General features: G+C 46.2%; 1 protein-coding gene across 1 annotated transcript in view; it reads left to right on the plus strand.

Moving 5' to 3' along the window:
• The first annotated feature begins 467 nt into the window (after window positions 1-467).
• PCP4 (Purkinje cell protein 4) overlaps window positions 468-18,120 on the plus strand; it is a 60,785-nt gene continuing 43,132 nt past the window's right edge. The window contains exon 1 of the mRNA XM_039229239.1: window positions 468-589. Coding sequence (XP_039085170.1) covers window positions 581-589 — 9 coding nt within the window. The 5' untranslated portion in view covers window positions 468-580. The remainder of the gene's footprint in view (window positions 590-18,120) is intronic.

Here is an 18,120-nt window from a genome sequence, read left to right on the forward strand (position 1 = left end):
CAGCCTGGCAGATTTGTTGTCGGGGCGGGAGCCGTGGAAAATGTTCTCCTGAAAGTCTGGGCACTGTGCCACAGAGAACAGGGGAAGCCGCAGCTCCTGGGAAAACGAGGGGGGTAGGAGAGAGAGCCCGGGCTGGTGTTTCCAGAACTGCCCTTCCTCCAAGAAACAAACGTTCTTTTCACTGACGTTGAAAGTGTATTTTCCATGAATCTCAATCTTGTACCCTTGAAGTGGTAAACAATGGCAAACCGGCGATGATCTCTGTACCTCTGACTTTGACCTTTAAAGAAAAAAAATCCAGCAGCTCTTTCTTTCCCCCTTGGCAGAATTTGGAGCCGAGACCCAGCTCACTTCCCATCTGGCTCCGCTAGGTGGCCCCGTGTGCCCTCGGATGTCTGTGAGGCGTGCAGACAGGTGAATGAATCTCATTGGCTTACGGGAGGCATGATGCCACCGGGCAGCCCTTTTTAAGAGAAAAGCCAGGACCGGTGGAATAGCGACCCCTGAGCAGCGTTCTGGGTGCTGAGCACAGTGCCGATCACAGATCACAGGGATCCTGCAGCTGCCGCGTTACAGCAACATGAGCGAGGTGAGTGGCCCTGCACTTGGAGAGGCAGACTTAGGGGTGAGAAGTGAGCTGGCCACAGCTGGCCTCGGGGAGACGTGAAGTGCCTCCGAGTGGTGGTGAAGATCAAGCCGATAAGCCCTGTGACTATTTGCTTTGAGGGCTGACGCTGTTGCTATCTTGGTTTGCATGGCAGGCTTAGCGAGGTTGGCTAAGTTTGCAACTTTTAAAAAATTCGCCTTGGGAGAAAGGAGTGAATTGTTTGCTTCTGATTTAATCGTGACTTTGGGAAGTGCTTTGGGTTGGATGCCTCGGGAGAGGACGCCGATGGTCTCAGCCTCTCCGGAGGTTTGCTCTGCTTCCCGCCTGTCCTCACATGTTTCCTTGGTGGACGGCTTTCGGGACACTGGCAAGCGGGCCAGCTGGTGACAGTCAGCCTTGGAAGAGAAGTGTGGGAAGGGTTGCACGGCTCGGCCGCACAAACTACATCTGCAGTTAGGCAGGGCTCCAGTAAAAGAGGCAGATCGCTCGAACCATGAAAAAACCTGTGTGTGTGGGATTGGGATTCGGGACCGGAGACACTTTGACACAACAGCAGCTACGATTTTCGGCCGCAAGCCCCTTCTCTGAATATGTTTATGTAGAAGGTATTTTGTTGGGGGCATTTTACTTTAAAAAGAGCATGCTCTCTTTCTTTTAAATGAGGCAGGTTTGGGGTGGTACAAACCACCCTCTAATTGAGCTCAGTAATGGAGACAAGTCCACTTTCATTTCCTTTTGGTCGGCACTTAAATAATTACTTTTAAAGGTTTTTTATGGTCTCTGTCTTTTTTTTTTTTTTTTTTTTTTGACAGATGGGTGATCCTTTTTTTGGAAGTCTAGAGTAAAATTAACGACTTCAGAAATAAGATGCGTCTTCGCTGCGTTTGTCTCTCTGATGGGTGACTTTTGACATAAACATGACAGGAAGACGGAGGAGGCAAAGCGTAGACGGTTTAGGAATGCGGTTTGGGACGGAGCCAAGGGCCCGAGTGAGGAAGGGGGCAAGTGTGTGGAGAAAGAAGGGAAGGCTGCAAGCCTCTCAGCCACAGATAAGGCTGGGGGGCTCCAGTAATGCCAGCGCACCTCACTTTTGCCAGTCCTCAGCCCCCAGCTTGGCATCTAGTACTCCATTTGTGTTACCTTATTTGCCTCCTAAATCCCGTGAGGTAGGTGCTAGTATTTATTCCCAATTGACAGATGCGGAGACTGAGACCCAGAGAAGTTCAAGGTCAGCCGGTTCAAAGTTGGTGGCTAGTGAAGGGCAGGGCTTGGGCCGTATTGCTGGGTGGCTGGCCACCCAGGGGATCTCTGTGCACAGGGCGTTCTCTGAGCACTGGGCGCCGCAGAAGGGTCAGGAGGAGTGTGGGGGGCGAGGAAAAGGAAGTTGGGGCCTGGACCGGAGACAAGGCAAGGAGGACCAGGCCTCTGTGTCCTGTGACCTGGTGGACACACAAGACTTCAGCTCCCTGTGCTCACGACAAGAAGCCATGGCTGGCTGTGGGGAGTGGGTTTCCCAGAGGAGGAGTCAGAAAGCAGTACAGCACTGGGGGCCCCTCTTTGATAGTTAGCTACCCCGGGTTCTCCTGGGGTTGTGGTGTTCCTGCCGGGTCCCCTCAGGATGTCACCCCGTCTTCAGCTGGAGCTGATGCCGGGCGTCAGACACGAGCCTTCCCGAATGCCTGTGCTCAGCGGTGTTCACCTCCCTGTGGGTCCCCGGGGAGAGAGCGAACGTCCCACAGCTCAGCCCACGATTAGGGTCACAGCCTCATTTCTGCTGAACATAAAATGAGGGCACCTTTGCGCCTGCCCCCTGCCCCCACCTCATTCCATCAACCAACTTAGCAGCCCACTGCAAGGGCTTCCTTCAATGTTGATAAAATCCCGCAGGGGGTGCATCGGGCTCCTTTGCTCCCACGACACCCCTTCTGGCTCCTTGTACCTTTCTCCGTCTTGTCCTTCTTGCACCCTGTCCCCCTCTGCTACGTGCAGCCCTGGTCATCTGGCCACCAGCTGGGTGACCGGCTCTCTGCCTGATCCCCAAGTTTCCGGATGTGTGTCCCTCAGAGAGTGGGAATTTGTCCTTTTGCTAAAACTTAAATCTGCTTAAAATATTTAATAAAGTCAAATAGACGCTCCTTTCTGGGTAGAGAACTGAATGTCCCCCTCAGTCCAAAGCTGTCCCCTGGTTGGATGAATTACATGTGGCTTCTTGTTTTAATAGCTCTCAGGCAGAGACTGGTTTCAGATGACCGTTTGCTTACCTGTGTAGCTAATTGCTGTGGAGGGCCAAAGCCATGGGTTTTGTCAGACTTTCCTCTGACTTTGGGATTTGCTGGAGTCTGGTGGGCAAAGAGCTGCCAGGGCTTGGTGCCCGCTGCGGAAATCCCTGAGCTCACAGCTGCTCCCCTGGGCCGTGCTGGAGCTGGGCTGGGAAGAGAGGCCCCCAAAGGGGCAAGTGCTTCCCGGGTGGGCCTTGCCCCTCCAGGCCTTCTAGCCTTTAGGGGGAAGGCAGTGAGACGTGGGGACTTGGGGGACAGAGCCTGGAGCTGGCTCTCAACTGGGTGACTCTAAGACCCAGTATCTTCTCTATCTCCGTGGCAATGCTTGGCGGGGGGCCAAGGGGATTGAGAAGAGCAGCTCTGATATAACGAGGGGAGTCAAACCCAAATTTAGGGCACCGAGAGAGTGGAGGAGGTTTGTGGGGGTGCCTCATTTACATTTCGGTATTAAAGTATGTCAGATGGGCCTGGAGGTAATTTAGCAGGAATCAAAATGCAGGTTAAGGTGTATTAAATGGATCAGAAATCCTAACCACCAAAATCAAAGTTTACAAAGTCATTCTCTTCTCTGACTGGACCCCTGCACAGAGGAAGGACGAGACTTCCTTTGTTGAGCCACCAAATAGAAGTCCCGTGAACACTGACAGTGAGTCCCATTTTCTCATCCAGGTGTGTGTTTTTAAGTTGCTTTTCAAATTTTTTTAATGTTTATGTATTTTTGAGAGGGGGAGAGAGAGAGAGAGAACGGGGGCAGACACACACACACACACACTCACACACACACACACACACACAATCCAAAGCAAGCTCCAGGCTCTGAGCTGTCAACACAGCGCCCTATGCAGGGCTCAAACCCACAAACCATGAGGTCATGACCTGAGTCAAAGTTGGATGCCTAACTGACTGAGCCACCCAGATGCCCTTTAAGTTGCTTTTCAAAAGAACTTATTTAGGAGAGCCAGGAGCAAGATATTCATGCAATAAAGGCTAACATTTGGAGAATCAATTTGAAAAATGACACCCACCATCACACTATTTTCGAAGGAGTGTGTGTGTGTGTGTGTGTGTGTGTGTGTGTGTGTTCCTGTTGCGTAATGTACTAGTTGACAGCTATTAATTAGACCTGAGACCCCTTTGGGAAAGCATCCTCCTAACTGTCACTACTCTTTTCTTGCATCGGCTTGGAGGGGATGTTGCAACTGTGTGCCAGGGTTCTGAGCCTTTCTTCCATGAGACGTTGCCCACAAAAGGACTGTGCCTGTCAGAGGCATGAAGGGAATACACTGGGGACATTTAAGGGCAAATCTTTAGACTCACATGCCTGTCCTTAGCACAGAATCAGAAGCTACTGCCTACACATTAAATCTCTAAAGAACGAAGAGAAGAGTGAACAACACTGGAGAGAGATGTGCAAGGGGAGGGTATGCTCACTTAAATCTTGGGATGGGGGCATAGAAAGGAGAGGACTTTTTTTTTCTTTTCAAAAGAAGCCATCGCTTGGGGCTTACCGCGGGAGCTGTTGGGAGAAGCCACTGCTAAGATAAATAGTAGGAAACAGAACTACAGTGAAAATTGTCATAGTTGTGTGCTTCTTATGATGTCATAGTAAACCGAGCGGATGCTGCTGGACAGATGAGCAGGCTTGCAGACAACTGTGTGGGGTAGACCAGTTGCACACAGACTCTGAGCGGAACTGCATAAAATATGGATTTTACAACTGGCCCCAAAGGCCTGGAAATAGGAGGCCAAATGACAGTTCTATTTCTTCTTTAATTTTAACCTCATCTGGGGATGTACCAGTGGCAGAGACACAGGAAGATCCAGCAAGATCCACACGGGGTTTTGTTTTTGTTTTTTTGTTTTTGATCACACCGACATACGCACTCTCTCTGCTCTAACTGGGGATGGTTGGTGTAGGAAGACATCAATTCCAAGCTGGGTTCCAAAGTCAACTCTTCTGGGGTGGGAAGAGGTCCCAGTTCAGCCTGGAAACGTGTTTGCTGGGCTGCTGGTTGTAATGGATTGCCATAAACTTTGTTCCTATGATCCTGCATCTCATTATCCAATGGTGTGTGGTTAAGAAGGCTCACTGTTTTCCTCTTTTGAATTCTAAGAATGACAGTATGCAAGATGTATTTTTTTCTTTTTTGGAGGAAAAGAAAATTGAATCAATGACTCACAATTGATTTTATTAAGGGTTCAGTTGAATAGTGTGATCAAGATGAAAAGGAAATATGGGTTTTTGTCATGGAAAGTGCCTTGAATTTATGATGAATACGTTCTCGGCATTTTTAAAAAAATTATAATTTCTACCTCAGTGCTTCATTAGAGGTGTTGTTAGAGGTGGAAGGCATTCACACTTCATCTGTGGGCCTTCTGTCTCAGTGAACTGGGTGCCCTGTACGATTTGAATACCTGAACAGTATCCTGAGTCCAAGCCTGGGCTTTTCCTTAATTTAGAATGGCTTTCTAGAAAGGGCTTCTCACAGGGGGGGAAAGAAGGACTTTAGGGGATGCATGTGCATAGATTTATGTAATATTTAATAGTTTTATAAAACACAGCATTAAAGCTCATGCTGTTATTGTCTTGGTCTGTTCAGGCTGCTAAAATAAAGTATTACAGATCGAACGGCTTATAAATCATAGGAATTTATTGCTCACGGTTCTGAAAGCTGGGAGTCTGAGATCAGGGAGCCAGCATGAGAACCCACTTCTTGGATCATAGACAGTAATCTCCTTTCTGTGTCCTCACATGGTGGAGGAAGGGACAGGGAGCTCCTTGGAGTCTCTTTTTGTGAGGCATGGGTCCCATTCATGGGGGCTCCCCACTCATGACCTAATCACCTCCCAAAGGCTCCACCTCATCATCCCTTCACCTTGGGGGTTAGAATTTTAGCACATGAGTTTTGAAGAAAACAAGCATCCAGACCATAGCAAGTATTAGGGTTGCATTTTATTTATTAGCGTTATCCCACGCAGACTGTGAACTTCCTGGGCACAGGAACAACTTTACATTGTCCGCAAGACTTGGCTTCTGGTCTGGCAGTTGGTAACGTTCCCTTATCGGATGAATACATACATTTCGGGGTATGGATTTATCAGTTAATGTGACCAGCAGACCAGACACCTTTTTCTAAATGTTGAGATTTGTGGTCCTGATAGATTTGGAGAAGAAGAGTTCTATCTTTTGGTCTTTACCTCTGGTTTCAAACCTGGGTTTGCCATTGAAATCCTTTTAAGTTGGATTGTCATATATATAAAATAAATGCATTTATGGCAGACAGAGCAATGAGAACAACTGAAGAGAATCTGGACAGAAAGAACTCTTGACATTTGGAAAAATGTCAAGGGAAACGAATGCTGAGGGAGGGACAGAGAATTCTAATATCCTATAGTTGGGGGTCGTCTCCACTGGGATTGTTTCACTTCCGATAAGCTCTATGAAATTCAAACAAAAGGAGCTTCAGCCAGAGCAGCAGAGCCGTGAATGCCCTACAAAGCTGTTGGCTGTATTGAAATAGAAAACCAATTTGACTGTGCTTACAGGGGGATAAGAGAGAGTCCAAGCAGATCTTTACGAAGATTTGTGTCGAATCACAGTCGTCCAGACTACGGATCCTGGCACACTGCTGAAGGCAAAATATACTTTGTGTACAGGAGGCACATCGCATATTTGAATATTTTCATTCCTGTTTAAAAATAAGCCATTGATGTTCTAATAATTAACCCAATATTTTAATTTCTAGCTGCATATTTAAATATTTGAAGCTGATTTATATTTGAAATAGGAAGATGTGACCATTCCTACACAAAAAGAGATAGGTTTGCGTGTCTTCCCTGGGAAGTTAGACACTGAGCCATAGAACAGGCTGGAACTGTGAGGTCCAGCAGGCTATGATTCTACCTTCCCATCATTCCCAGGTATCAACTGTTTACCCTTCTTTATCCACCTCTGGAATGAATTGAGGTATAAGTAATGAGATAGGTACAGGTGCCTTTTGGGAATGGATATGAGAATGTTCTTTCGATAACTGTTTTGTGCCATAGACCAAACAAGCTTGCCACACCCACAGTGGCCCAGACCTATAAATCCAACATCCATTTCTGGGCTGTCTTACATGAACAATTCCGTGTAAGTTCAGGCATCAATCTGCTTGAATATTGTTTGTGCCTTGCAAATAGCCTGAAATTTATGCTTCAGAATCTCACTGAATTGCTTCTCATTCTACTTCTGAAAGGGAAATGCTTGGCCATGTTTATAACCTTGCCAGTGGAAAAATTAATCACCCACTAAATGCCATTATTTTATATTTTACTCTTAAACTGCCACCTTATAAATAAAAAGAAGACAGATTAGAATCATAAAGCAGGTAGGTAATCATCCACAAATTGAAAACTCTGCTGCAGAACATCTAAGGAGAAAGAAGCCAAAAAGTGTGAATTGATAGAATTATTGCGATAAGGCAGTTTTCGTACCACAAAGGAAATGAGAATAAAGAATGGGAGAATCATTTTCCCTGGAAGGCTTCTGCCCCTGGTTTGAGGATAGTCATGGGCTTTACCAAGATGGAAATATCTCAAGTCATTCATCCTTCAATCCCTCACTCAATGGTCTGGAATGGCTTTTGAGTGTCAGTTTTTACATATTTGTTTATGACTATTTGATAGCTATTTGATAGCTGAGGTTGGACCTGGTTTGGCTGGAGATGATGCTTTTTCTGATATCAAAATCCCAAAGTGGGGGAGTATTGTGACCAAAGAAACGGTTATCTGTTCTCATAACACCACACCTGTGGCTTGGCTAAGGTTCTGACAAAGTGATTAGTTATTTTAATTTTTTGCGATGTCTGGAAAGAGGACCCTGCAGGTTAACAACACTCATTAATGTTTGTCTCACTTGAACAAGACAGTAAAAATGGAACAAGGAAATGTGTTCTCTCTTTACCCCCAAGATTTTCTTCTTTAGTCAATATACTTTAATGTCCATCAAGTGCCAAGTCCCATTATTTAAAAATTAATAAAGTATGCCTGTTACTTTTTTTAAGATTGTTTGAAAGGCTTTTTGTTTTGTTTTGTTTTTAAGTAAGCTCTGTACCTAATGTGGGGCTCAAACTTACAACCCCAAGATCAAGAGTTGTACATGCTACCAACTGAGCTAGCCAGGATCCTCCTACCTGTTTTTAAACAGGAGAGTCTTACATCAGTCTTGCATTAGGAATTATTGTAAAAATAGCACGTTTCTTTCCCTGAGCCTGGACAAATGGCAAAGTGTACTGGGCTTTTCTTTTACACATTTCCAGGCACCTGTTTGATACACTGAGAGATCCGTGATGCCATGGATTGGTCAAATAGTCTTGGTAACGGCACTTCTTTTTGAGCCTAATTTGATGGCTGTGGTTTAGAAGCTCGTGTTGGTGCTCATGAAGATATTCTAGAACTAACCTAGCAGGATTAGTTCGTGTTTCCATTGTTTCCTTCTTGCTTTGCTGACAGCGTTAATATTCTTCTCAATCTGTGAAATTTTATGCAGGAATTTTATTGGGGTAAAAAAACACATCATAAAATTTACCACCTTACCATTTTTTAAGTGTATAATTCAGTAGTGTGGTTTTTCATTTTGTTATGAAATAGACCTCCAGAACTGTTTCACCTTGTAAAACTGAAATTCAGTTTCTATTAAACAGCAAGTCCCCTTTCCTGCTCCCCTTATTTCCGGTGACCACTTTTCCACTTCCTGTCTCTATGCATCTGACTCTAGGGATCTTATAGACATGGAATCACACCGTATCTGTCCTTTTGTGCCTGGCTGATTATACTCAGCACAAGGTCCTCCAGGTTAGTTCGTGTTGTGGAGTGCAACTATGCAACACCTTTTTTTATTTAAACATTTTTTGTTTATTTATTTATTTTGAGAGAGAGAAAGATAGTAAGCATGAGCAGGAGAGGGGCAGAGAGAGAGAGGGAGAGAGAGAGAGAATGCCTAGCAGGCTCCACACTGCTAGCATAGAGCCTGATGTGGGGCTTGATCTCACAAAATGTGAGTTCATGACCTGAGTCGAGATGAAGAGTCAGATACTTAACAGACTGAGTCACCCAGGTGCCCCTATGTGAGACTTTTTAAAAGTCACTTACCCATAGGGGTGCCTGGGTGGCTTAGTTGGTTAAGCGTCCGACTTTCGCTTAGGTCATGATCTCGCGGTTCGTGGGTTCGAGCCCCACGTCGGGCTCTGTGCTGACTGCCAGCTCAGAGCCTGGAGCCTGTTTCAGTCTGTGACTCCCTCTCTCTCTGACCCTTCCCTGCTCACGCTGTCTCTCTCTCTCTCTTAGAAATAAATAAAACATTAAAAAAAATAAATAACTATGGATATCAGAATAACTCACTTTGCTTCCTTTGTGGAATGGAGTAAATTATTGAATATTTTGATACTCTAGTTACATTAGAGATTAAAAATATGGATTATATTCTCCCTCATCATTTTTAACTNTGCCAGCTCAGAGCCTGGAGCCTGTTTCAGTCTGTGACTCCCTCTCTCTCTGACCCTCCCCTGCTCACGCTGTCTCTCTCTCTGTCTCCTAGAAATAAATAAACATGAAAAAAAAAGTCACTTACCCACTTAGTGGGGAGATTAATTCAGTTAAAGATAGATTACATAATCTATAAATCCTACTCCCAGAGCTCAAGGAGCTACAATGCAGCACATGGTGGTAGTTTGAGAGCAAGCTAAGAGGCATGGGACTCCCTTTCTTCCCTATTCACCAAGTGACAATGTCAGTATCAATCCTGAGAGTAGCTATTGATAAAACCTAATTTCGTCCTTATTGACCTTCAACTCTAAGCAGATATAAAGAGAAATGTTAACGTTTTCTTCACCTTGCATATGAGAATTAAGCACCTAACAGCCCCAGAGATGCCATTCTTGGCTGCAGTCTATCAATGGCACCCCTTGGGGGTGTGCTATGCCCAATCTGTGCATCAGAACATGGTGGCCCTACCCTTTCCTGGGGGTGTAGTCACCCTGCTTAAAAACCACTGATCTAGAGAAAGACTGTCATTTCTATGGTCCTACTTAGAATTCAGAGAATTCTAAGGAGACCATATTTGTCATTTCATTCAAAGGAGTCATTTTCAAATAGGAAACTGAGTGCCCAAAGGCGAATTTTGTTCAAAACCACAGAGCTTCTTGAGGAAAAGCCAGCATGGGTTTCACCTACACATTTCCTATCCTATTAAATTTCTCATTTTCTGTCATATCCTGGACACAACCCAATTTCTTTTACACCTGCCCCAATTCCATTTAGGACTTGGACATGAAATATATGAAAAACAATATTGTCCTGGATTTTTTTTTCCCATTAGTCTTCAGTGAAAAAAAAAATACAGAAATCTTGACAAAGTCATTCTTTCCTTCCCCAGGTCTTCCACTTTATTTCTAGAGGTTCAAGTGTGCACTCTGAGCCTCCCCAACATCCCAATAACCCCAGGAGAGGTTGGTGAACGTTGGCACACTGCTGCCGTGAAAAGTCCCTCATTGAGATCTCTGTTGACAAAATCTTCTTCTGCCTCCCCTGGCAGTTTCCTTGACTTTGACTTTACACTGGTCACCTTTATTACCTTGCCTTACCTTCCATGGTTCTGGGTAAGGAAGAGTATTCTTAGCCCCTCCCCCCCCCCCATAAAACTCAAAAAACCTTTCCTCAGGAAATGGTAGCCATTTCTATGGTCAAAACCACTGCGTGTGTAATCAGTAATCACATATTTGGTCAGCCACATTTCCTTCTGCCTTCTAGATTATGAAATTTGAAAGGACAGAGGCTGTGTCTTCCACACTTTTCCTCTCCCCACCATGTACCATTCAACCTACACTGATGGGGAATCCATCGTGTGCTGTGCATTGTGCTGGGTGAATGAATTGGACGTAGCTGAGAGGCTAGGCAGGGAGACAGAATCACATAAAATTAACTGGACTACAGGTCTACTCACTGCATGAACTGATTGCCAGGGCAGCACTGACTAAAGCCATTGTGGATGCTTAGGAAGGAGGAGAAGGATGTGTTCAGATAAACTTTCCCCATGTAGTCCATGCTTCCAGAAGTAGAGTCTCCATACATATTGATTAAGGAATAACCACCATGGCTAATGGTTAGTCTTCAAAGTCATGAAGTTTCAAACCACATAGGGATTTAGCAATCTTCAAGTCCAATGAATAGATAGGTATCAAGGATGATACTATAGTTGATTTCTACCTCTTGCCTAGTGATATAAATGTCTATACATGTGTCAGACATTTTCCTACCCTTAGGAAGATGAAAATACCCAGTGAATATTTGGGTTCTATTAAATTATCACATCTCCCTTTAAAAGTGCTAAGTGAGTAAAACCTGTTTTGTGCATTGGAAGAAGATTAATATGTATAGTCAATAAGACATTCAGAATTGTGCATATTGTTTTATTTTAAAATTTCCATGTTCTACTTGTGAGAAATGCTGAAATGACTTTAGATATGCCTATAGCCACCTTCTGTGCGAGGATTAGTGTTTGTCCAGAGCAAAGTACCACTGCACACGTCATGCCTCCGAGCCCCTGGTGGCATAATTTCTTCTCTTTGGAGTTTGTTCAAGGCATGGGCTCATCCCTATATTTATAACTCCGTTCTCACATATGCATAAGTCCTGTCAAAATATAGAGATAATACAGTGCCACATCGCAAATATTATTTCTGGCAATGTTCTATACCTCAGAAATGTGGGCTATTTTACCTACTCTGGAAGATAACTTCTTAAAATAGATGTAGCAATTTGTCAAGTCCTCCACCAAATATCTCAGGCAAGTTTATTGTTATTTTTCCATCTAGATTTAATCCTTCCCATCTTCAAGGCAGATTCATTTCAGGGGCACTGTTTAGTGAATTTCCCTGCCATCATTTTTTTTCTCTGAGTTCTTGCTGAGAGCCGGGTTTGGCTGAAACTCCTGAGAGAGCTCCCTGACAATTGAATTTCAGAACAAACAGCTCTATAATTGTTTGCTCCCACAGGCTTTGGGAGACGCCTCTTTTGAGGTGACTGTAGCTCAGACACCACTGGAAAGTCCTGGGGAAGCCTGTGATACATTTGGGAGGCAAGGCAGTGACACATTTGGGAGCGCCCAGGGAAAGACAGAAATGTGGGGCTCCATGGTAGACGTTATTAAGAATTTCAAGACCAGGGGCTTCTGGGTGCCTCTTTCAGTTAAGCATCCAACTTTTGGTTTCAGGCCATGATCTCACAGTTTGTGGGTTCGAGTTCCGCGTCAGGCTCTGTGCTGACATTGCAGAGCCTGCTTGGGATTCTGTCTCTGCTCCTCCCCTGCTCATGCCCTCTCTCTCTCTTTCTCAGGATAAATAAACACACTTCAAAAATTTTTTCCAGGACTGTGATGACACCTTGGGGCCTTTCTGAGCTGGAGGTCCTATGTGACTGCATGGATCACATGGCCATGAGGCTGGCCCTGGATGAGGCTGGGGGCTGCCTGATTGCTTTTTGGTGGAGAGAGAGGAGGAGAGAGAGCATGCACACTAAAGAAACATGTTATCTCTTTGCAATGTCAGAGGCCCCCTGGTCCTATATATATATTTCCCCCTTCCCGCACCTAGAGGAGGTTTTCAGAATGGCCCATGCCTGACCCCAGACGCAAACGGCTTGAGGGCCTTCCCTCTGAATGAGATGGACCACTGAGGCTGGCTGCAAGGAAGCCCACTTAACAGCGTGCTTGCATAAGAAGTCAGATGATTTCTTTTTTTTTTTTTTAACGTTTTATTCATTTCTAGGAGAGAGAGAGAGACAGCGTGAGCAGGGGAGGGTCAGAGAGAGAGGGAGTCACAGACTCCGAAACAGGCTCCAGGCTCTGAGCTGGCAGTCAGCACAGAGCCCGACGCGGGTCTCGAACCCACAAACCGCGAGATCATGACCTAAGCGAAAGTCGGACGCTTAACCGACTAAGCCACCCAGGCGCCCCTAGAAGTCAGATGATTTCTGACCCGACCCTGCAGGTCTGCGGTGAGGTGGGAGTAATAAAAGTGATTAAAAAGCACTTGGAAAGCACACGCTTTGTGAAGACGATATAAACACTAAACAATGACCCGAATGTGAAAAATTCCCCTCATTCCAATTCCACTCGTCTTTGCCAAGCGTGGGTGGTTGATTCAGATAAACGTTTTGGAGGCTTACTCCTACGCTCCAACGCTCATGGACTCTTCCCTGGGGAGTGACACGGAGAGCAGGTGCATGAGGCTTGTTCAATTAAAGAAACATTTTGTGCTTGGGAAGTAAAGGGTTCTCATCTGAGCAGGAGCCTCGGTCAGTATGTGCAGATACGAAGCCGTGTGGTGGCCCAAGCTCCAGCCATTCCCATCAGTCCTGTCCCAGGAGCGAGACCTTGACGTAAATTACAGCTGAGTTTGTTTTCCAGCAGATTTCATGCGTCTGGATTTTATAGGTATTTAAAAATAAGAGAGGGAGCGAGTACCCACCATGCAGGAGGCAGGGCGTGAGGCTGAGTTGGTGGTGCTGGTAGTGCTGGTCGTGGTGTGTGTGCATTCTGTTTCCAGCGGGGAGACTGCTAGAATTTTCACCTCCCCGGGTGCAGCTGATCAAAAACCCCGGGACATCTTCATCCGGTCTCCTAATCCATCTCAGTTCACTCCTCGGGGCCGTGACAGCTGATTTATGACAAAGCAGTCCCCTTCCTTCCCGAAGTATACAACCTCAGACTTGTACGTGTGTTCTGAAGCTATTTTCGTTTTAGTGGAGTAGGGGGAGAAAGCTGGCTGCTTCTTTATTACCAAAAAAGAAAGCCTCCAGCTTCTGAAGCCTTGAAACACCGCCCCCCCCCTCCACCCAGGAGAAGTGAATTGGGGAGCACCCGGTGCCAAGTTAGTATCTGCGTTTTCTCTCAAGGAGTCAGCGCACGGCCCTGGGCTTCAGCCTTCGTAGGAGGAACGCACGAAGAATAGTCTGCAAAACTAGTTAAATGTGTGAAAAGGAAATCCGGACCCCTGGACAGAGGGGATTCCTGAGTCAGAGCTGACTATGCCGTCCCCAAGCCTCACTGTCACAGGTGTGGGAAAGGCATCTGCAGGTGAGGCGTCAGAGTGGACCGAACACCGACCGCATGTTTGGCACCCAGGGTCCCCCGCAATCATGTGAAGTGTTCCCTGAAACTGTCTGTGCCTTCACACGCATAGAACTTTGTGTGATGTCGTTCCACAATTCTGATTTCCACAATCAGGAGAGTCAGGAAGCATGATCCCCACTCTGCCACCAGATGGAACGAGGCACAAAATATCTGTGCCGTTGATGGCAAAGGAGTCGTCAAAGCAAATCTCCCATCGTCCAAGGCAGTATTTTCCCCTCTAGATAGGCAAATTGAAGTGGCCGGCGTGCAGGCTTCCCAACCAGTGTGCCTCCCTCCATTCAAACCCCATCCCCTTCCACTTATCGGCTGCAAATCCTTGGGCGTGTCACTAGGCCTCTCGCTCAGGGTCTCAAGCTGGGTATCCATCAAAGAGGAATGATCGTCCCATGCACTTTAGAGGGTTGTTGTGGCAGAAGTGTGACGCCATTGCTTTGCAGAGACAGAGCCTGCCGCCTTCGTGCAAAAAAAAGGAAGCGTCTTTGCCAAACCTGGAAGGCTGATCTTTCTCTCAGCCCTAACTGTGGCTTCTCTTGGTTACCCGTGGATTCAGCTTACGTTCTTTCCTGTTCTGTTCACTTGCTGAGGAAGGTGAGTGCAGCAGTAGACCATGGTCGGGTCAACTGTGGCGAAGCCATGTGGCCGTGGTGAATGACCATTCCATGCCCGGGATGGGTGGCTGCTTAGGGGCTACTAGGGAAAGATTCTCCCCGCCACGGTGGCATTTTCATTCTGTGGCTTTTGGCCATGCTCTGGCCCTCATTTGATTATGCCCAGCACTGAGTTCTTCTAGCTGTAAAGGAGGCAGGAATGAAATACTGGTGTTATTGCTGAAAGCAAAGCAAAGAGGTCTTTCTCTGCGGCCTCTGTCCTCTGGGAACGTGGATTTTCTGGCCTCATGGCTGCTTCTCTGGCCTTTGAAATATAAAAGTGCCCTAAAAATAACATGACTATAGGAGGCACAGGTAGCCTTGGTGTTTTCACAGTGGTATGCTATAGGTTTCATTTAGTTCTAGAAAACTAGCTATCCTTGCTGGTTTTCCCCCCTTGTCATCTGTCTAAAGGTCAATTTGTCCTTTACTGAGTTAGTTTATAGACACATCTCTCTTTCTGACTTTATATTTATCTTTTATTGACAGTATCGCACCTTTCTTCTTTTTCTTAGCATTGGGCTGACTGGCTGTAGCTCCCGGGATGGGGAGGGAAAGCTAATCTCTTCTGTCCCTTTCTGCTCTGGTTGGATCTGGTATCTTCTGTGTACACTGTGAGAAATCACGCACGTTTGCGTACCTGTGTCTTTGTCTGAGAGCCTACTATTGCCTTTTGTGCCAATCACAGCAGCCGCCCTAGGAAGCAGCTGCCCTTTACGCCCACAACCTGTATCTTGAGGGCTCTAAGGAACTGGCCCCACATTAGGAGGGCAGAGAAGGAAGTGGGGCAGACGGAGAAGCATTCCTGTGGGTGAAGTTCAGATGTGGAAGGTGGATGATGACCTCCACCTTCATGAGTCATCCTGGCACCTTGCAGAACCACGGGGTCCCTGGAGGGGGCTGGGTATTGGCTCACGCTTCCTTTCCAACCTCAGCCATGTGTGGGCTCTGCCGTCGGATTAGCCGCACACACACTGCCCCAGGGCCACCTGGTTCTCCTTGCTTCCTTCAGTCACCACTCTACCCTCCTCCCACCTCTTCTCTTTCTAGAAAAAATACAAGTTGTCATTTGTATCAACGCACAAAACACATCCACATTGGGATTAGAGGTTCAGGAAGCTTCAACTGAAATTAATATTAGCTAACAGGTAGAGACTACATCCATTATGAAAAAAAGAAACACAAATCCTAATATGCTCTCTTTTTTTAAAAAACTTTTCACATTTATTTATTTTTGAGAGACAGAGTACGAGTGGAGGAGAGGCAGAGAGAGAAAGAGACACAGAATCCGAAGGAAGCTCCAGGCTCTGAGCAAACATTCAGTACAGAGCCTGATGCGGGGCTCAAGCCCACGAACCATGAGATCGTGACCTGAGCCGAAGTTGGACGCTTAACCGACTGAGCCACCCAGGTGCCCCCCTAATATTCTCTCTTTGGATTCTCATGATAGCCATAGGAGCTATAGGTTTAATTTAATTTAATTTAATTATTTAATTTTTTAAATTTAATTTAATTTTTTTTTTTTACAAATAGTTTATTGTCAAATTAGTTTCCACATAACACCCAGTGCTCATCCCCACAAGTGCCCTCCTCCATGCCCATCCTCCCTCCCCCCCACATCCATCAGTCCTCAGTTTTTGTCAGCATTCAAGAGTCTCTCATGGTTTGCCTCTCTCCCTTTCCCCCACCATTTCCCCCCTTCTTCTCCCCCTTGTTCCTCCGTCAAGTTCCTCCTAATCCTCCTATACGTGCAAACTTAATTTAATTTTAATCCTTCATGGAGAAGAAACGGAGCAGATGAAGAAGCCAAGATCTGAGGAATGAAATCACTTGTTCAGGGTCTTTTGGCCACTTGTGAGAGCTGGGGCTTCTCTGGTTTCCAAACTGCTGAGCCCAATGTGCCTTTAGCACCATAGCTTATTGCAAATTGAACAAAACAGAAAGGAAGGAAGGAGGCAGACTTCTTTTGAAGCCTGACTTCCCATTATGTTGTCATCTAATTTCTTTCAGGGACCAGATCCATGCCCAGAGGCCATTTTCATCCTTTCAGTCCCATGGCCTGATGAAGTAGGTGTATTGCTGTCTTGCTTTTTTAGAAGCAGAAACTGAGGCCCAGAGAAGTCAAATGACCTGTACAGGGTCACACAGCTGCTACATAGCAGGGCTGACTGGGAGAGTCTGGACAGTCTGATTCCAGGATTACAGGACATGTTCCTTTCTTTTTTTCCTTCCTTCCTTCCTTCCTTCCTTCCTTCCTTCCTTCCTTCCTTCCTTCCTTCCTTCCTTCCTTCCTTCCTTCCCTCCTTCTTTCTTTCTTTCTTTCTTTCTTTCTTTCTTTCTTTCTTTCTTTCTTTCTTTCTTTCTTCTTTCTTTCTTTCTTTCTTTCCTTCTTTCATTTATTTATTGGGTCATATTTATTAAGGTATAATTTGCATATAGTAAAAGTTATCTTTTTTAGTTGTGTAGTTGTTGAGTTTTGACATGAGTGCTGTCTTATCATTGAGATATCGACTATTCTACCACCCTGTAAAGCTCTTTGTGTGCCTTCAAGGTCAGCGCCTTCCTCCACCCTTTGCTCTAGAACCTACATTCTTCAGCATCTCACCTTAAATAACAATTTCCCAATTTATGATGTAAGCATTTCACAGGGTCTCAAGAAGGGCAAGATCACAGAGGCTTGCACAGGTGTGTTATAACTGATAGCCGAAGTATTAGAAATGTAGGAAAATGATCTAGAGAGTGAGGACAGTTCCAGTTCTGCTAAATCACACTTGCGTCTCAAGCTGCAGATGGGACGTCGGTGACAGAGGAGCCTTTGTCCCTGCATAGCTGCTGCAGCTCCGGTCGATAAATGGGTTTCCATCCACCACCTGCTCACGGGGCCTCTTCAAGCCCATCTGGGAGGGAGGCCTTAGGGAGGCTCCCTTGCCACACAGTAAAGAGGAGAGCGCCCAAGGGCCACCTTGGGTCCCCTCTGCGGTCACTTTGCTCTGCCCACACCTCCTTCCACCATGCTTGCTGGCGGCTGGGACACCCAGGGCTCTGGGCTGGACAAGTGGTTTTAGGAGGACACATACCTTCCTTCTGGCCCAGAGACAGCATCCAGCCTCCATGTGGTTTGGGGTTCAGGGGAGAATTCAGCCCATGCCTGCAGAATCACACACCCCAAGGAAAGGGAGTACCCCAAGTGGTACAGAAGGAGGACACCCTCCTTTGTGCTCTGAGCACCGGAGTTCAGGGCACCCTTGCTCTCCTCTGAGACCAGGGTCGGGGGCACCCTGGGCAAGGCCAGCGGCAGACCTTTCTTTTGTGTGCATCTAGTTTTCTGCCCAAGTGGAGAAATCTGGGCTTTCCCATGTTGCTGTTGGCATTGCTAGTCTGCCAGAGCTGCTATAACGAAGTTCCACAGGCCAGTTG

This window comes from Hyaena hyaena, unplaced genomic scaffold, assembly GCF_003009895.1.
Source record: "Hyaena hyaena isolate Hyena2069 unplaced genomic scaffold, ASM300989v1 scaffold_2, whole genome shotgun sequence".
NCBI classification, from domain to species: Eukaryota; Metazoa; Chordata; class Mammalia; order Carnivora; family Hyaenidae; genus Hyaena; species Hyaena hyaena.